At 51.5% G+C, this 20,014-nt stretch overlaps 1 protein-coding gene across 4 annotated transcripts in view; it reads left to right on the top strand.

The window, feature by feature from the left end:
- The first annotated feature begins 120 nt into the window (after positions 1-120).
- Positions 121-20,014, top strand: part of Phrf1 (PHD and ring finger domains 1) — a 30,096-nt gene continuing 10,202 nt past the window's right edge. For 2 of the 4 annotated variants that reach the window (XM_048807941.1, XM_015503381.2), the window contains exons 1-9: positions 121-403; positions 3,225-3,340; positions 3,827-3,955; positions 7,404-7,609; positions 10,348-10,431; positions 11,962-12,077; positions 16,037-16,134; positions 16,474-16,649; positions 17,545-17,674. In XM_048807941.1, coding sequence (XP_048663898.1) covers positions 3,247-3,340; positions 3,827-3,955; positions 7,404-7,609; positions 10,348-10,431; positions 11,962-12,077; positions 16,037-16,134; positions 16,474-16,649; positions 17,545-17,674 — 1,033 coding nt within the window. In that variant the 5' untranslated portion in view covers positions 121-403; positions 3,225-3,246. The remainder of the gene's footprint in view (positions 404-3,224; positions 3,341-3,826; positions 3,956-7,403; positions 7,610-10,347; positions 10,432-11,961; positions 12,078-16,036; positions 16,135-16,473; positions 16,650-17,544; positions 17,675-20,014) is intronic. The other 2 variants (XM_048807942.1, XM_015503382.2) reach the window with 2 other exon arrangements.

The raw sequence follows: 20,014 nt of genomic DNA, 5'->3' as shown, positions 1-20,014 counted from the left end.
CTGCCCCGCAAACCACGCGGAAGCGCGTTCGCAGCCGGGATCCGTGGGCGGTCTGTCCGGGCAGGTGTGAGGCCCAGCTCCCGGCCGACGTCGCCCTGGTCGGCCTGGCCCGCTCTTGCCCGGGGCTGTGGTTGACGGCAGAGTTGCACGTCTCTTACTCAGCCTCAGCCGTCCCCAGGCAGCCTCTCGGCAGGGCTCGGAGCCCAGAGAGGCTGAGTAACTTGCCAGCTTCACGGAGGCAGGGAGGCAGACCAGAGCTGCTCCCTCATCCTTTCACTCAACTGCCCTGCTCTTTTCAGAAGCTTTTGCCGAGCCTATGTGCCCTTGTTTCTGCAGTAGACAACAGTGATTTGCTGGGGAGTCATGTTGACCACTGGTGGCATGGATAGGATTTGAGGCTGAGGTGGGTTTGGCTTGAGACTTGACATACTTTCCCTCTCTCATGGACCACTTGGTTTTCTTTATTAGAGGAAGAAGACTGAGTCAAAGTAACAGCACGTGGCACCTTTTTGCGCTGTACCACGGGGTCCATTTCAACTCATTGGAGACTTATAGTCTCCAAGTTGTTGAGTTTCATGACAGTTTACAGTTTGAGGTTTCCTGTCTCCTGTGGTAGGAGGTGAATGGGAAGGACGAAGCCTGAGTGAAGAAGTTGGACTTGCTGCAGGCTTGCACAGTGCCCAGAATGGGCACCCAGGCTCTGGTCTTGGCACCAGTGTAGCCCTTTTGGTTCCTCAATAACAGTTGGAATTGCAGGTTCAGTGGTTCCTCTGAGTTTGAAGGGGGAAATAGCCTTTTCAGTTTTCTTGTTTTTCTCTTGACCTCCCAGAAACCTGGAGGCTGAGCAGGAGAGTCACAACATCTCTCTGAGAGAGTTCTGCCAGTTCTGCCAAGGACAACCAGGAAGGACTATGGGCTTTTCTGCAGGAATGGTTTAGGCCTTGGTCTCTGATGGTTAGCGGTGGGGATGATGAACCCCTGTGGGCCTGCCCAAGCTGGAGCTGCTGGGGGACTAGAAAGAACTAAGCTAGAGGTACCCACTAGCACCGTGTTCTGGCTGGGCTTTCTGGTGGGGAAGGGGAGACTGGTGGCCCCGGATTGTGGTTTTTGTCCTTGCTGCTTGCTCCAGAGGTGTCTTTGGAGGCTGCTGGCTTCTTTTGTTCTCCTGCGTGCAGGCCCCAGTTGTTGCCTCCACTTGGGTTTTGTGACATCCAGAAAGAATTTTGCTCAGCTTTCTCAACCTGAGCCTCCGCCGTGGTAGTGGGCCATAGTGTTCTTTGGCTGTGGGCCTCAGGCTGAGCGGAGGCTGCAGACCTCTCAGGACATAGCCCCCAGGCGCATGCTTTCCTGGAGCTCAGCCTCTTTCCCAAGCTGGTATTCTGGCAAACTCCTGTGTGCTAGCTCTGCTGCTGCCTCACTGATTCTCCAGGCAGCCCTCTGAGACAGGTCCTGCCATTGTCCCTTCTTGTGGCTCTTGGTCACAGTCCATCAGGAGAGAAGACAGGAGTTCTGTGTTCATATGTTTGACCTTGTGTGTAATACATCATTTAAGTGAGGGATTTGCTGTCCACCAGTTAGGCCCTAGAACTGCTCCCAGCTCTGCCCTGCTGTTACCTAGGTCGTATTGGGGTCACATTTCTTGGTCTCCCTGAAGTATACCCTGTTTAGGCTGGTGTGTGCTTCTCCACCTTCCTTACCTGCATGCAGTCAGGGCAGAGCAGGCAGTGGAGCAGGAGGCCTGGCCAGAGCTTTACAGATCCTTTTACCTGAGATCCGTGGCCAATGCTGGGTCTCAGTGTGGGAGAGTTGTCATCATCTTGGATGGGCTATAGCATGGTCTCACTGCCTGCCTGCCTGTGCCTCCTTGGGTCAGTTTTCCAGCAGGAATCTGGCCAGCACTCCCTACCAGATTTCTGAACTCACCAGCAGCAGGGTGCAGACGCTTCTCTGAGTGGGGATTTGGCCAATTATCTTAACTTTGGGGCAGCAGGGAGAGGAACAGTTAATTTGGCAAAACCACGTCTTGGTTCGCCATTTTTTGATAGTAGTGACGTTTGTCCATTGGCGCTTTCCTCAAAGGAGCATTCCCTCGCTGATTAGCAGGCGTTGGAGGACTTGGAGCTCTGTAGTGCCCATCATGTGGGGAGGTGATAGGGGACTGGTGAGAAGGTGACTCTAGGGGTAGTAGCCCACTCCCAGCCACTGCAGTGGACACGGAGCCTCTGCAGCCTAGGGAGGGAAGTGAATCTGACTGCAGAGTCAAGCCCATCCCCATTCTCCTGCCTCAGAGGTGGGGGTCTCATGGGAAGCCTGTGGTGCTGCAGTAGACTTCATTGTGTTCTGTTGGGTTCCTGAGTGAATTCCACATGAGAGGCATCTCCTCTAGGGCCACCTAGAAATTGAAGGGAGCAGCGCTGACAAGAAAGGGCCCTTCTTTGGACTTCTGTGGGGATCAAAGTTTGAGGCCCTGGGGTACAAGGAGGGTTATGTTGAGCCATGTTTGAAGACTGGGCCTAGCAGTGTGATCTTGGTCTGCTTTGCCTCCCAGCCTGGGCACTACAAGGACTCCACGGACTGACTTGTGATCAAGGCCCCAGGTGCCTCTGCTGAGTCTTGCTGCCTCCTGATAGTGGTCAGCTAAATAGAGGCTGCTGGCCCAGCCTTGGCCAAGAGTGACGCACCCATGGAGTGGAAGGCAGACAGCTTCCTGGTGACCAGGCCTCAGTTGACAAGTACCGCTATGCCTCAGCCCAGGAAATATCCATTTTGTTCATTTCTGGCCTTGGGACTCCTTGAGGTGCTTGTACCAACATGTGGCAAATCCTCCAGTGTTTGGACCTGGCTTTGCATGTGGCTCTGTAGGAGCCAGTATCTTTTTTTTTTTTTTTTTTGGTATTAGGTATTGAATACAAGGGCACTCTACCACTGAGCTACATCCCCATCCTTTTTTGAGACAGAGTATTGCTAAGTTGCTGAGATTGGCCTTAAACTTGTGATCCTCCTGCTTCAGCCTCCCTAGTCTCTGGGATACAGGTGTGGTTACCACCTGGCTCTGTAGTATCTTTCTGTGTGGTTGAGTTGCTGCATGTGTTGTCTTATGCCTCAAACAACATGCACGGAAAGGTTCCAGCACCAGCAACATGACAGGAGAGAGTGACTGTTGTTCTTTCTGGGGCTCTGCAGCCCTGACACTTTGGAGATTCCCTGGCTCCTCTTTCTTTCAGAGCTGAGCTCCAATGTGCAACAATGGATGACGACAGCCTGGACCAGCCTGTGGCACAGAGCCCGTGTCCGGATGGATGCCCCCGGGTGGGCCCTGCAGACCTGGCCAGCAGTGCTGGTGAGCCCTGGCTAGGAGGGATGTCCCTGGTGGATTCTGGTGCCTAGAGTTTTTTCGGGTATCTGCTGTTCCAGGAGGTTGTCTGTGTGCGTCAGTTTTCAGCTTTCGACCCTTTAAAAAAGTTATTCTTTGACTTTAAATTGTAGAAGTGTAGTACATTGATTCTTTTTGTCATGTTGTTTATTTTTGGTGTTTTGGGATAGGGTCTTTCTGTGTTGCCCAGGCCTACCTTGAACTCCTGGGCTCAAGCGTCCTCCTGCCTTAGTCTCCTGCACCCAGTCTTTTGTCTTAGTTTTAATGCAGGCAACACATGCAGGACAAAAGGACTTTGGGCATTCCCCTCTTCCCTTCACTCATCTCCACCTGTCCCAGTTGCCCCGTGGCAGGTGTCCTGTACTCTCCTGTGCATGCGCAGAGCATCCTTGGCTCTATGCTGCCTTGCTGTGACGCTGCCCCCACGGTCTGTGATTTCCCCTGGTGACATAGGTCTAGAAGAAAGCAGCGATGGTCACAGTGGGGACTCTGAGGACGACACGGGCAGTGAGCATGGAGACTGCTCAGACAGAGAGGATGAGGAGGCAGCCTCTGAGGAGGAAGACCCAGAAGATGGATCAGGTAAGCCTGCTGGCATCTGAGTGGGCTGGGTGGGGACAGCATTTGGCAGAACCTGGGTAGCTGTACTCACTAAGCTGTGGGGAGAGTCTTTGCTCTCCACTCCTGAAGCCCGCAGACAGTGGCTCATTTCTGCTGCAGTCTTTTGTTTGGAAGTTCAGCTCAACAACATGGTCCTCCAGGCTTCTCTTCTGTTAGGGTGAAACTAAAATATCTAGAACATCAAGTGGCACACACTGCAGGCACACGCAACCAGACTAGAAGCTGGTGCCACAAATAGAGGTCTTGGCAGCCCTTGTCCCCCGCCACGAGGGCTTGGGCTTGCCGTTCAGGCGCTGGACAGTCTATTGTGCCCCAGGGGATGTGCCCAGGACCACCAGACCTCCACATGGGTGTGGCAGTGACTCCATGCAGTGGCGCATTCTCTGTTCTGTCTGACAGCTGACAAGCATGTCTCAGGGCTTTTAAGAGGTTTACGGCCCACATACAGTGGTTGAGGGGTGTGTAGACTCCTGCAGGACCAGTGCTTGAAGGGCATATGTGCTGTGGCACAGTGCTATGGCTTCTTGCGTTGCCCTGAGCAGGTGCTGCCCTCCCCAGAGGAGGGCCTCAGTGTAGCTAGAAGTCAGGCCCACCTCTGCCTTCCTGTTGTGGGAAGTCCAAAAGTGTGCCTCAGTCTTTCATGATGGCTGTTAGTGTTTGAGTGTTCCAGAAAAGTGACCCTTGTTTGTGGAGTAGGACTGATGCATTGTGAGCCAGCAGCTTTGTGTGCTTACCACCCACTTCCCCAGGTTGGACTTCCAATTCTGAGCAAGAATTGCAGATTCTGTCCTGGGTGTAAAGGTCACTGATGGGGATTTTGTACCTATTTCCTAGTGTTGAGTTGGGTTTGTCCCACCTACAGCAGATCTTGGCATGGGTGCTGGCCTTGCCTGAGCTAAGGGCAGAGGACACTGAGTGCTATGAAGTCACTCCCTGTTGACCATTCCTGGAAGCTTCAGTGCCAGAGACTCTTGTTTGTGGCTGGAGTGAAGGCAGGTGTAAGCTTACCCAGGATCCCTGCTGACCCAGAGCTGGTAGGCATTGGAGGGGAAGACTCCAGGCCTGGTAGGGGAGGAAAGCTTCCCGAGAAACAAAGTTAAGCCACAGCTTACAGGACAGGAGCTGGCTGGGCAGGGTGGACTTGGGTCAGGGATGGAGTATTTGTTACTGTAGGACGATAGGCAGAGACCAGAACCTCAGCTGAGTGTGGGCAGGCACCCCACCGTGTTCCTCCCACGCCAGCAGGAGGAACAACAGGCAGGAGGTGCCCCAGTGGCTGAGGAGGAAGTCCCTCAAGGGCTTCTGTGTACCAAGGCTCCCTGCCATGGGCAGCCTGTGTCTACTCTGCCTGTTGGTTCTCCTGCCTTGGTGTTGGCTCCTGAAACACATCAGTTGTTTTTCCTATTGTTTGTTGCATTCCCAGCTTGAGCTAGTGTCTCTCAAATCTTACCATAAGAGATGACAACTGAACTCGGACCCGCTGCCTCATCCCATGGTCCTTGTTTTCCAGCTCTCCAGACAGTACGGTCATCATTGTTTGTAGTGATTGTTGTGATCGTGCAGTACATTCACAGCTGCTCTGCTGCGGGACAGGCCTCCTCTGTCTGGCATGCGGCCCTGTCTCCTCTCAAGAGTAGTCTCCATGCAATTCTCCTTGGACTCTTGGCAGTCTCCATGCCCTGCTGTCCTGCTGGGGTTAGTGCTTATCTACACCTTGTGGTCCTTTGTTTGTCCAAGGTATTCTATAGTAGCCCCAGCAAGGAAGACTGCTCAGGGCCTCGCCCACCTTCTCCTCTTTGTTCATGCTAGGGGTCATCGTCCAACACCCAAAGGCATTGCTCTGTGTGCTGGGCACTGTGTCGAGCTCAGGCAGCCTTAAGGTCACCAGTTCCTTGCCTTTGGGATTCATAGGAAGAATCTGATCACCAGGCATCTCCTACTTCTGCTGTGGGCACTAAGCAAGAAAGCTGAGGGCATTTGTCAATCTACTGTCCATTTATTATCCAAAACGTTGTGCATATCCCTTTATTAGTTTTCCAGTACTGTGTGACAAGGCACCACAGACTCAGGAACCAGGAGCAGCACATTCATTATCCCAGTGTTTCTGCTGGTCAGTCTTGGTATCCACCAGCTGACTGCAAGGCATTGGTCGGGCCACACTTCCCTTCAGGCTCAGGTCCCCCTTCAGGCTCAGGTCCTCCTCCAAGCTCTGCCTGGTGGCAGTATTTCTAGGGTTGAAAGACTGAAGTGCTGTTTTCTGGCTGCTTTTGGTGGGACCGTCCTCAGCTCCTGGGGGCCACGCACTGCCTTGGCCACATGTGTTAGCTATTTCAGTTTTTCTGGCCCAGCAGGAGCATTCTTCTCTGATTACTGTCTCTGCAAGTAGCTAGAGAAATTCTGCTTCAAAATAGCTCATCTGGCAGGTGTGTGGTGGCTCTTGCCTGTAATCCCAATAATTTGGAGGCAGGAGGATCATAAGTGTGAGTCCAGCCTTGGCAACTTAGTGAGAATGTCTCAAAAGACTGGTGATGTAACTCAGTCGTAGAATTCCTGGGTTCAATTCCCAGGTTTAAAAAAAAAAAAAGCACTCACCTGATGAGGTTGGGCAGCTGGGGATAATTCTCCTTTTTCTGGGTAGCAGGAGAGCCCTGGAGACGACATGCAAGCACCTCCTCTGGTCCTGACCACAGGGGGCAGAGTCTTAGAGCTGGTGGGAGCGGCTTTTGTGGTACAGGGGAACGTGGGTCCTTTGTGTTTGGCACTGCTCTGGTGGAGTGCAGGACAAAGAGAAGACATGTTGAATGTGTTGGCTGCTTACATGCTGATCAGGCCCCATCACCAAACCTCTAGAAATAGTCCACATCTGATGTAACCAGTGGCCCACTTAGAAATCTGTGCCCTCTGTATCCCAAAGGAAGAGGAAGAAGGGGCCCTGAAAGGAGGTCTTATCTGAAGGCAGATGGTCCCGTTGTGATTGTGTTTTTCAAAAGAACTGTTGGAGACACATGCAGCTGTGTAGTGGCAGCATGTTCAGAGGCCCACAGTGAGATCTGTCTTTGAGACCTGTGCTGGTCCCTAGGGACCACCTTGCATCATGGGGCTGCGGTAGGAGGACCTGGGATGGCTGCTTAGCCTGCCTCCCTGTCCCCTTGGCTTAGAAGCAGCTGTGGTTGAAGAAGCTTCAGGTGAGGAATGGTGGTATACATGGCTGCAGGGCAGGCTCCTCAGGGTCATGGGTGCCCCATGACTGTGGCCTTGCAGGTGGATAGGGCTGTGTGTCCCATCAGGAGCTAGGACCGACTAGAGTCCCCTATCCTGAGTACAGGTTGGGCCCACTTGCAGCCAGTGTTCCTGTTCACACAGCCACTCCTGTCGTTTGCTAATGTTGGAATGTTTCCGCTCTTTCAAGGTTCCCAAGATTCTGAAGATGAAGTGGAAACGTTGGTGGCAGCAGCAGATGCTCAGGGGAAGCTGGAAGCCAGGGGCACTCTCAGTTCTGACGAGGATGTGGAGAGCTGCCCAATTTGTCTCAATGTGTTCAGAGACCAGGCCGTGGGCACACCAGAGACCTGTGCCCACTACTTCTGCTTGGACTGCATTGTCGAGTGGTCCAGGGTAAGTCAGTGTCTCATGGCTACTTCCCCAACTCAGATGCTCCCACCCTAGCTGCTAGCTACAATGTCAACAAGATCTTGCCAGTGCCCCTCCTCTTCTGTCCCGTGTCCCCACAGCTTAGGAACATCTGCATGGTTGGTTCAGGGTGGGAGTAGACAGCGTTGTGCCATCCCTGTGGCCCATGTGCTGGGGTGACTTCTGTGAGCTCGAGCCTTCCTCTGTCTCTCTTACTTCCTGTTCTGTGGTGGGTGCCACCCAGATTAGATTCAAGGTTAGGTTTTTCTTTGGGCAAGCAAAGCCTTTGTTTAAATTGGGGTGCCAGACGACATATTTGCTATATATTAATTATTTGATACTTGTTGAAAAATAATAAGAAAAATTAAAGGTCTATGTATCAGGAGAAGGCACGTGCAAGGAATAAGCTTATCAGTAAAATTTTACAAATGAATTGTTGAAATGCTGTGTTTAACCAGATTGCTAGATATAAGGTTCATGAAGATAAAAAATTGGACATAGAAATAGCCAGACAGAGTGTCACACACCTGTAATCCCAGCAGCTCCAGAAGCTGAGGAAGGAGGATCACAAGTTAAGTCCCCAGTACTGCTCCCCCAAAAAAGGAAAGAAAAAAAGAAAGAAACCAGATATATAAAACACTTAAACAACTTTTCTAAAAACAATTGCAACTGAATGGAGAAGACCACTTTCCAGAAGGGAAGTCTGTTCACAGAGGTGGTCACAGTGATACAGGCTCTATGAGTCCTGCTGGGAGGCCCATGGCATGTGGTGGACGGTGAAGCTCCTAAAGGAGGCTGGGAAAGCAAGAGCTGCCAAGATAGCTTTGAAAAGGGAGACCTAGCTTCCTGGATGTTGGGATTTGTAAAACTGAAGTGATTTGACTGAAATGGTCCAGAATGTAAGCCAGATGCACAGAGAGTGCAGGGTTCTGAGAGGCCTTGACACACTGGAGCATCAGGCAGCCTCTGGGGTTGGAGAAGGCAGACAGTGAGTGGCATGTTGGGCTAGCTCACCCCACACTGCCAGGTGGATCTAGGTCCTGGAGTTGGAAAGCAGAACTCTGGGACTTCTGGAAGAAAATGCAGGGATTTCTGTCACACTTAGCAGAGTGTTAGACCTGAAGGTCAGGAGAAGGGCACTCAGCAACACTGGCTGTGCCCCTTGCTGGCCCCGGTTAACACAGACTCATGGGGAATATCATGTATAAGGCCTCTGGTGTGCACACCAGGTCCACATAGACTGGCATGCAGATAGATGGGCATGGCAGGTGACCAGACAGCATGTGGCTATGGCCACCCCTGCCCACTGAAAGGGGCAGAGCCCCGTGGGAGCAGCTCACATTGTGATTCTATTTGTAAGAAACCCCAGGGAATAGCCACGCGTGGTGATACACACCTGTAATCCCAGCTGCTCAGGAGGCTGAGTCAGGAGGATCAAAAGTTCAAAGCCAGCCTCAGCAAAAGTTGTCGTGTTTCATGTCTAAAACACTGAGGGTCACTCCAGGTGAACTAGGCTGCATGAAATAATCACACAGAGACAGAGAAATACCTTTTCCTTTAGGTCCTGTGATGGTTTCTCTGACCTTAGGGGTCATGGAAAGAGAGAGCAGATGCTGAACCCTTTTATTGTGGAGAAGCCATTCAAATGAGGCAAAGGGTCAGGTTTCAGGGGGTTAAGCCTAGCTTGGTGATGTCTGCTGTCACCAGGTTGACTGACATCTAGGAAGGCCATGTCCAAAGACAGAGCAAGAGAAGGGGACACACAAAGGGAGTTTCCATGGAACATTCTATCCCAAACAGGGCAAAGGGGTGAATTACAAAGGAACAGGTGAGTGTAGCTCAACCCTAGAGGTAGGCCTACTCAGAAGACTGGCCTTGCTGTCCGAGCGGGTCACTGCCCAAGCCACAACAAATGCAGTGGTTGATCAGAGCCTGGTGCATCAGGACTGGAAGGTGTGATCATTTAGAGCAGCTCCCCACAAAAAAAGCAAGGTGCTAAGTAACTCAGACCATGTCTCTAAATAAAACACGAGAAAGGGCTGGGGCTGGGGCTCAGTGGTTAAGCGCCCCTGGGTTCAATCCCCAGTACCAAAACACACACACACACACACACACACACACACACACACACACACCCCAGGGAAGGCTCTCCTGCACTATCTGTAGGAACAGGATGCAGGGTGGGTAAGATGGCAGAACTGGGGTGGTAGTTCTGGGAAATACACATTTGTCAAAACTCACCAAAATGTACAGCCCAAATGAGCATGTTGTACTGCTACAGGATGCCTCCGTAGAGGATTCTTAAGACACTGGGCAAGGCAAGGAGAAAACAGGTGCAATATGTGTCTGATTAGGATCCACACTAGGAAAACAAATGCTAAAGAAGCCCTGGGGAGCCTGCAGCAGTCTTGGGACTCTGGCAGGGGAAGCCCCTAAAGTGCCGCCCATTCTGCTCCTTCCCGCCCAGCTGCGCTCTTAGTCCTTGCCACTGGCATCTCAACTGGGACAGGCACACGGCTTTCTTCTCCCTCCTGGGTGGCAGCTCCACAGGCAGGCGAATCTCTGTGCAGTGTCCTTCATCTCAGCACAGGGCCTGGCACATGGAGGTGTTCAGTTGAACAATTTTGGTGTAAAAAGAACTTGACTTCAAAATGAATTTCCAAGACAGTACTGACAGTGAAGGTGATTCTGCAGGATTCTGATGCAGTTTTTATTTCTTACAGAATGCCAACTCCTGTCCAGTTGATCGAACAATATTTAAATATATTTGTATTCGAGCTCAGTTTGGTGGTAAAATCTTAAAGAAGGTAAGTGTAGATGTTGCCTGTTTCCTACTTGTGTGCCTGTCTTGTGGGAAGGAGCATGCTTTTAAAAGGTGATTTGCTTTCCTCAAGTGAGGAGGTGCTGGCTGTATGCTTTTCTGCAATGCACTGAAGTGCCCTTTGCAGCCACAAGCACAAACCCAGAGCTGAAGCCTGTCTGAACTTCAGGCTTGTGGGTGCGGCAGTGACTGGGATGTTGTGGTTCCTGGGTCTGTATTCTGCACCCTCCTCATTATAGGGCTTCAGCAGCGGCAGGAGAGAGGAGGTTGCTGAGGGGAGAGGGGCCAGATTTCAGAGAGTACTGAGCTAATTGCTTACTGTTGAGACTGGAAGGAGGCAGTCTTTGCCTCTGCTCCCCTGTACTTGCCTCTGCTTATCTGCTCTTCTGTGGTGTGTGTGCGGTGCTGGAGATAGAACCCAGGGCCTCCTGCATGCTAGGCAAGTGCCCTGACCCTGAGCATTCTTCTCTCGGTGATGAGCAGTGTTGAGAGGCCTGTGGGGATTTCCCAGAGCCTTTGAACCCTAGATAGCCCTGGCATGTGTTTGCAGCTACACACCTACTCTTTTACATACAAAGTCCAAGAAACCACAGATGTAGAAGTCTGGCTCTCTTGGATGCACATTTTTTTGGGACAGATGGCATTGTGCCTGCACTGGCCTCTTGGGTTTGGGCTGCAAGTGGCTGCTATGTTTTGCTGGCTCAGTATCCCAGGCCATCATGTAACCCTTTTTGAGGGTGGCTTGAGGTCTCTGGCAGTGTCAGCTCGCACATGTGTTATGTAGGCCATTTCTCCTACCTAAAGGAGGTGCCAGTGGCATGTGGGCCTCTTGTTGGAGAGAGGTCTGGGACCAATTCTAGCTGTGCAGGCCAGGTGCAGGGTTGGTGGGTGTCCTTGACTTCTTTATCCTGACACAAGCATCCCATTGGAGAAAGCATGTTCACAGACACCTGAGTGTCTAAAGACCTTGGTGTCCAGAGGGTAGAGTCGGGCATGTGCTCTCACCGCATGGCGGCCTCCGTGCACCAAGGTGTCGTGTTCTGGCAGGCATGTTTCTGAGTCTGCTTACTTATTAGTGGTTTCTGAGCTGTGTGTGTGGTGCTGGGGTGGAACCAGGGCCTCATGTGTGCTTGGTGTGCACTCTGCCACTGAGCCTCATCCTGTCCAGTTCTGCTGTCGAGGCATGCTGCTTTAAAGCTGCCCTCTGCTCTTCACGTCTTCAGTCTCCTGGAGCATACTTGAGCCTCGAGGTGCTCCCTCCAGCAGTGTCCTGCCTGCCCACTCTGGACTGCAGGTCCCTTCCCATGTGTTGTGCTTTCCTTCTGTTGAGCCATTTTTCCTTACAGTTATTGGCCTTTAGAAAACGTGGAGCTCACTGTGTTAATTCAGGACTTCAGGCCTGTGGGCCCAGATAGATCTTAGGTCAGTAGAGCCACTCAGGATTAGCTGCACATCATCCCACAAGCTGACCTAGATTCTGGGTCTCCACCATTACTACCGGCAGTTCTCTCTTCAGATTCCAGTGGAGAGCACCAGAGCCCATGAGGAAGAGGAGGACCCGACCTTCTGTGAGGTGTGTGGCAGAAGCGACCGTGAGGACCGGCTCCTGCTCTGCGATGGCTGTGACGCTGGGTAAGGGTGGTGGGTCTGCCCATGTGCCTGCTGCAGACTGTGGGATGAGGAGCAGCACAGCTCCTGCCTCAAGCGCTGAGCTTGCCTGCCCTTAGCAGCAGCACCAAGTCCAGCAGACAGCAGACACTGCAGGCTCTCCCCACTCCTGCTGTCTGCACGTCCACTTTCCTGAAAACATGCTGAGGCCACAGAACACACCAAGACAGAAAAGAGAGCGAGAAGAACATGGGAAGGAGGCTGTGGGTAGCCTGCAGCAGGGTGACCACTGCCTGCCTTGTCCCTGGATGTGCTTCTGATTTCCCTGTGCACCCTAGCCCTGTAGCAGAGCCCGGGACGCCTGCTGTGCATTCACATGGCCCTTCCTGCAGGACTCTACTGCTGTCCCCCGTTATTTAACCTCTTGCGTTTAGATCTCCTGCCAGGGCTTTGCCTATTGATTTTTAAAGAGTTTTTCTACTATAAAATTGTGGTGACGGGATTATGGGTAACTTGTCCTTGGGCATGTATCTCAAGATGTGGAAAGAGCCGAGGAAACTGGTGGACCTGTAATGTCCTCAGACTGCAGGATTGGGGTTGGCCTGTGGCTAATGGTCATGGTCACCTAGCTGTAGCCTTGACTTGGCTGACACAGCTGCTCCCCCCGCCCCTCCACTCATTCCTGCATTTGTTCACGAGCCCCTGTTGCTCTTCCTGAGAGACCTGGGTCACCTGTGTCCTTGTCATGGCCTGTGGGAGCTCAGTGCCATGCAGGGAACTGGGCATGGTTGTACCTCAGCTCTCAAACCTGCACTGTGCTGTCTCCCTCCTTCCTTAGAGACTCAGCCTAAATCCACATTTCCCCACAGTTCACTGAAGGCCTTGACCCTATTGATCATTTACTCTTCAGGATTCCTAAAGGTATTCGCTGCTGAGAGTAGTACTGAGGGTAGTATGTGCTGGTTGTGGTTTTGGTTTTGTTTTATGGTTTTTGTGTTCTGAAAGTAAACTGAGTCTCACTGTGTTGCCGAGGCTGGCCTGGGGCTCCTGGGCTCCAGTGATCCTCCCACTTCAACCTCCCACGTAGCTGGGACCACAGGTGTGTACCACTGCCACCAGCTCTGTCATGTGCTGATTCTATTGATGTAAGTCTGGAGGATTGGGGTACAGCCAGGTCAGATGTCCTCAAAACACTGTTAGTGCACCACCCTGGACACACTGTCGTGACTTGATCACTGGCTCACTGTGAGCATCAGCCGAAAGCTCAAGAAATGGGGCTGCATGGAGATAGATACCTCAGCACTCAGCACTCAGACCTCTGTGCACAAGCACTGCCATTGCTGCTCCAGCACGTGGAGGAGGGGCCTGGCCAGGCCTAGCCCTAGCTGCAGGGTGAGAGCCCCTGTGCCTGCTGGAGAGGTGCTGAGGAGTTTGACCACAAGCCTGTTTTGTTTTTTAATCTTTTAAATTGGTGCTGGGTATGGAACCCAGTGCCTCACACATTTAGATGAGTGTTCTGCCACTGAGCCACACCTCCAACCCTTTTATATTTATTTATTTTTGTTATTTTTGAATAACAACTTACTCAGTTGTCCAGGCTGGCCTCAAACTTGCAATCCTCCTGCCTCAGACTCCCAACTGCTAGAATTATGGGCATGTGCCACTGTGCTCAGCAAGCTTACAGTTCTTTTTTTTTTTTTTTTAAATATTTAATTACTTGTTGATGGAACTTTATTTATTTATATGTGATGCTAAGAATTGAACTCAGTGCCTCACATATGCTGGGCAAATGCTGTACCACTGAGCCACAACCCTAGCCCTCTCATTCTTTAAATCAGTGTTTGCTTTTGATTCTGGAACTTTTTTAACAGTGATTCCTGGGGATTTTACAACATCATTACAGTTTTTCCTTGTAAACGTACATTACATTTGTAAATCCAATATATTGGTTTATGTCATTGGATTATTTAGCAGATAAAGCAACTCAAGTATGTAAAAATTTGATGGATTTTAAAAAATGAAAACTAATAATTACATGGTTCTGTACTTCTGTGCATCCACATACTGTTAACATTTGCTGTGTGCTAAATTTTACAGTTAAGTCTTTTAACTTACAAGTCAAAAGTTAATTATTCATTTTGAAAAGGAATCAAGGCTACCTATAAATGTACCTTTTTCTTCTTTTCTAATTTTTGTCTTTTAGTTGTAGATGATCACAGTATCTTTGTTTTATTGATTTATTTTTATGTGGTGTAAGGATTGAACCAAGTGCCTCACTCGTCCTAAGCGAGTGCTGTACCACTGAGCTACACTCCCAGCCCCCAAACGTACCTTTTATTTTATTCATCAAGTTGCAGATTATCTCTGAATTTAAAAAAATAAAAATAAAAATCACAACCCAGTGTATAGGTTCACAGGGAGACAAGCTTGCTGGGCCACTTATCACCACACCCGTCCCTTACCCACTGTCAGTGGTTTGTCCACTCTTGGTAGCCATATCTACCCGCCCTTTGCACTCCCAAGAGCCTAGAGCTCCTGGTATGGGCTGAGCTGCTGGTCCCTGCACTGTAACTGGGTGGAACTTGCAGCCACCTCCTGGTCTATGTCCAAATTTGAACCTGCAGTTCATGTCCTCCTCTCTGGAGTTAGTTGTAGTAATGCAGGCTTGGCCTGGCCATTGGTTGGCATTTGTTGCTTGCAGAAGTGACTTCCACTTGCTGGGGTTGCTGGGATGGAGCAGCAGCATCTCTGAAGGCAGCTGGAGCTCAGCAGGGGGGCACCAGTTGAACCTACTGAGACCTTGGAGTCCCTTTTTTTTTAAAAAAATATATCTTTATTTTATTTATTTCTGTGTTGCTGAGACTCAAACCCAGTGCCTCACATGTGCTAGGCAAGTGCTCTACCACGGAGCCACAACCCCAGCCCCGTCCCTGGAGTCCTTTGAAAGAAGTTGTGAACGTGTAGGGAAGATTTTAAGAATCTACCCAGGGTTCTTCCCAGCATTCAATCCTAGCACTAGTGTGTCTCAGAGTGCTGTGTTCCCAGAGGGGCTGGCCTGGCTTCCTGCAGGTCTGCCTCACATCTGTCTTGTGTGGGGTTCTGGTGACGCCCCTCTTCCTCTCAGTCTTCTCGCTTGGCCTTCCCTCCTTGCGAGGACCCAGTCATCTCGGATTAGAGCCCCATCTTTGAGTCTCCGCTTAGTAAAGACCTCCTTAAAGACCCTGTCTCCAGACAGCACACCAGGGTTAGGGCTTCAACTAATAAACGTAGACTCAGACTCGGTTTTCCCTGTTAAACTCTCATAGCGACTTCCCACTCCAGACGTGGCGGTTTTCCCGACATCAAGCAGTCAGTGCTGCAGTTAGCGCTGAGTGTTCAGTTCAGGTCTGGCACAGGAGGTGGCATCAGAGACACAGCAGGGGCTGAGCCCCCAAGGCTGCCCCTGCTTTATGTGCTGGTGCCAGCCCAGGCTGTCTTCATGTGCTGACCCACCTTCTGCACTCAGTTCTCTCAGGTACATGATGTGTGCAGTTGAGCAGCTCCTGCAGCTTGCAGAGCTGAGAAGGGCAGTTTACCGTTGCATTACAGAGCATGCACACAGCTTGCTGCAGGGTGAGAGACTTCACTGTGTAGGTGTAATTGAAGCATGGATGCCTGTCTTTTGACATAATGATTGAGTGAAGGGCTGACAGCAAGCCCCTGTGGGATTCCTCAGGGTCCCCTGCCTACATAGGCAGGTCCCCTCTGAAGTGGGTCATCTATTGTCAGAGAATAGCAGGGAAGGTTGGTTTCTGTGACTTGCCTTGGGAAGGGAACTGTGAGCATCAACCAAAATAGATATCCCTCCTGTCACATGGGGACACAGCTCTGTCCACACAGAGTGCACTGCAGGTGGCTCACATGTAGATACCGTCTTCTCAGCTTACTTGCTTGTGGGGCTCAGGGACCAAGGCTGACAGCCCCTGTACCCTCTTGTCCTACAGGTACCACATGGAGTGTTTAGAGCCCCCTCTGCGGGAGGTGCCCGTGGACGAGTGGTTCTGTCCAGAGTGTGCAGTGCCCTCCACTGCTTCTGCCGCTGGTAACGCGCTGTCCCTGCCCCACGGAACTCTTGGGTCCTTCCCCATGGGGCCTACAGTCCTAGAGAAGAGCCGCAGGGTTGAGTTGGTTTCATGGGTGGGAAGCACCCCAGGGCTTCTGTCAGAGATAATGGCTTTCTTGATACCTTCTTGGGTAGGACCTGGAGGATTGTGGTATATCTGCGGGGGGTAGTGGGCTTGGTGATTTGGAGGTTGGGAGGATCCAGCCTAGGAGGAACCCTTGTCCTGTGCCTTGGCCTGCCTTGGCAGGGTAGCCCCCTGGGTGGGCCTGTGGTGTGCAGTGCCTCTGGCCCAGCAGCCCAGGGTTCTCTTCTTCCGAGATGCCGGTCCTGTGAGTGAGGAGGAGGTCTCCCAGCTCTTGGCCGATGTGGTGCCCACCACCAGCAGGCTGCGGCCTAACGCAGGCCGGACCCGGGCCATTGCTAGGACACGTCAGAGTGAGAGAGTGAGGGCAACCGTGAACCGGAACCGGATCTCCACAGCCAGGAGGGTCCAGGTGGGTGGGTGATGCCAGGTTGTCTTGCCCAGAGTGGCCCCAGTGGTGTACTAAAAGGCAGAGTGGACATGTTGGCAGTGCTGGTCTAGACAGATGCCCCATGCCCCAGGTCTGCATGCAGTCAGCCCAGCAGGCCAGTGTGCTGTGGTCTCAGAAGTGGATCAGGACTTGATGATGAGCAGTCAAGCAATCCACCTGACCTCAGGAGACTTCTTCCCACACCCTAGGGCCCTGTCGAGGGAGCTGTGTGTGCTTTCTGGCACACACAGCTCCCAGTGCTCAGTGTCACACTCTCTGATTAGATGTGCCTCTACTCTTGGGGTGTGGAGGCGTGTCCTGAATTCCAGATGTGTTGGAAAAGCTGTGACCTATTCCCGTCTGCAGCCCACACAGTCCATCCCTCTGGCCCTCTGGCTCTTTGCTCCTTCCAGTGTCCACTGCATCTTGGGTGCTGTCCTTCTCATCTCTTGAATCTCTTCTCTCTCATTCACTTGCCCCTCCTGGCCCCTGCAGGCTCTTTGCCTGCACACCTACATGGTGCCTTGCTCCACCAGGGCTCACCTGGGGCTCTGCTCTTTGCTCCCACCTGTCCCCTTCCTTCTCCTTGTTTGGAATTTCATTTGTTCCTTGGTACTTGCCTAACGTTCCCAGTCTGTCCTGGCCCAAAGCTTGCTTCCCAGAAGCCCTGCAAGGGATCACTGTCCTCATGGCTGTTTGGGCCCTGGGCTGTGGGAGGGAGGGTGGCGCTGCAGCCTGAGGATATCCCAACTTCTCTTGCTGCCTCTAGTGGGCTGTGTCCAGGGCTCTTTTCCAGGTCTGTAGTGGCACTATCCCTGCCTCAGAAAGGTGTTCTTCAGTGCACACGCCCACTAACCAGTGCTGAATCTTGCAACAGCACGTGCCAAGGTACCTCATGTCTGCTCTGCTGGATGAGACCATCGAGGCTGTTGCAACAGGCCTGAGCACAGCAGTGTACCAGCGCCCCCTGACGCCTCGAGGCCCCGTGAGACGGAAGAGGAAGACAGGTGAGCCTGGCAGGATGGGCACGCCCCCCACCAACACTTCTGCCCCAGGGCCCAGGGATGTGGTCATGTCTGTTTCGTCCCTCTGCAACTTAATTTACTCAGTCAAGTATATGTGGGCACAGTGGCCACTCCTGTCATCCTAGCCACTCAGGAGGCTGGGGCAGGGAGCTTGCAAATTCAAGGCCAGCCTGGGCAACTTGGTGGGAGCCTGTCTCAAAAAGGGCTGGAATGTGGCTCAGTGGTAGAGCGCCCAGGACAATCCTAGTACCAGAAAGAAAAAGAAGAGTGAAGTTGCTGTGGCAAATGCACTCACAGGTCCTTCTGTGAGCAGAAGTTTCCTGTCTGCGTCTCTCCGGCAGTTCAGAGCAGAGAGGTTGGAACTGCAGAACCTGTTTCCAGTTCTCACTGTTTCACACTCGCCTGAGTAGAATGGGAGCGTCCCAGGTGTTGCTCGTTCTCCCACCTGCAGTGTGGTCGGGGTTTCGCTTTACTGTGTCCATGGGCACGCAGGCTGGCGTCTCCCAGTGCACTCTGCCTGGGCACGCATGACTGGCCAGGGCTCCCCCGAGGCTCCTTCCTACAGTGGTGAGTGCCCGCGGACACCAGAGCTGAGCTGTGCACCTAGCCACGCTCCAGGCTGTGTAAACCAGTGAGGCAGGACATGTTGCACACCCGTGTTCCCTTTTTCCGTGTCTCATCCTGTGTCTTCCTGCTACACATGGCTGGGCTTAGGGTGGCAGCACTGGCCTGCTGCCCTCACTCTGGTTAGAAATGCATGCAAGGGTGGCCTTGTTGCTCTTGTGCCAACTTGCCCACCAAGGACATCAAGGAGGGACAGCCTGGCAGAGTTGTCTGGCTGCCTTTGCATGATGTGTCCTGCTGTGCCTGTGTGGGTGTTGGTATTCTTTTTTTTTTTTTTTGAGAGAATTTTTTTTTTCAATATTTATTTTTTTAGTTTTCAGTGGACACAACATCTTTATTTATTTTTCTTTTTTATGTGTGCTGAGGATCGAACCCAGCGCCCTGCGCATGCCAGGCGAGCGCACTACCACTTGAGCCACATCCCCAGCCCCGGTGTTGGTATTCTTTTGCTTAGTTTGCTGTTGTGCCTCTTATAAGCCTCTGTCACGTGAACGGGAAGAGGCAGTAGTAAGCCCCACCCCACCATCCGTCGGGCTGTGTCTGCTCACAGCCAGTTTTCCCTCATCTCCATTCCATCCACTCCTGCCTTCTCGTTTATGTGAAGTAGATCCTTCATAGTATCATCATTTTGTCTATAAATATCTTGGAGTATATTCCTAAAAGAGGGAGTCCTTTTTTTTTTTAACCTTTATTTTATTTATTTGTTTATTTTTATGTGGTGATGAGGTTCGAACCCAGAGCCTCACCCGTCCTGGGCGAGTGCTCTACCGCTGAGCCACAATCCCAGCCCCAAAGAGGGAGTCCTTTTAAAAACACCTACAGTTCCAGTGTTAAATCTGAGAAAATGAGCACCAACTCTAATGCCATGAGGTAACCAGAGTTGAAAGTTCTAACGTGTCATGAATGTGATTAATTTTTTTAAATATTTTTTTTTAGTTTTAGGTGGAAACAGTGTCTTTATTTTACATTTATGTGGTGCTGAGGATCAGACCTAGTGCCTCATGCATGCTAGGCAAGCACTCTACCACTTAGCCACAACCCCAGCCCCATGTGATTAAATTTTTTATAAATTTTAGTTAGGACATGATAGCTTGTGCTTGTAATCCCAGCTGTTAGGAGGCTGAAGCAGGAGACTGTCAAGTTTGAGGCCAGCCTGGACAATTTAGCACGGTCTTATTTCAAAAAGGCAAGTGTGCATTTGCATCAGATTGGTGCTGGGCCCAGTGGCTGTGTGTGTTTGTCCTGTGTTTTCCACCTGTGGGGACCAGGCCTTCTGTCCCATAGGGTGTGCCCATCATCTCTGGTGTCCTGTCCTTCAGCCTGTTTAAAGACTCTGGTTGGAGCTTAGAGGCCTGACCAGCTGTGTGAGTTCTTGTGGCTAGATTTCATTTGTGAGGGTGCCCTGGGGTAGGGTACACTCTGTCAGAAAGCTGCACTGTCTCAATTACTAGGCAGCACCATTCCATCATTTCAGCCGTACCCCTTATTCAGGGGACCTGTTCTAAAATACCCCATTAATAGCACCGAACTCTGGACATACCATGCCTTTTCTCTGCATGCATCACCTATGATAACTTTTTTTTTTTCTTAGTTTAAAAAAAGTTTTTTATTTGTATATGGACACAAAACCAACCTTCTTTCCTTCCCTCCCTCCCTCCCTCCTCCTTCCTTCCCTCCTTCCTTCCCTCCTTCCTTCCC

This window comes from Marmota marmota, unplaced genomic scaffold (genome assembly GCF_001458135.2).
Source record: "Marmota marmota marmota unplaced genomic scaffold, marMar, whole genome shotgun sequence".
Lineage (NCBI taxonomy): Eukaryota > Metazoa > Chordata > Mammalia > Rodentia > Sciuridae > Marmota > Marmota marmota.
Note: the sequence above shows the minus strand (reverse complement) of the source record. Positions and strands in the feature narration are given on the sequence as shown.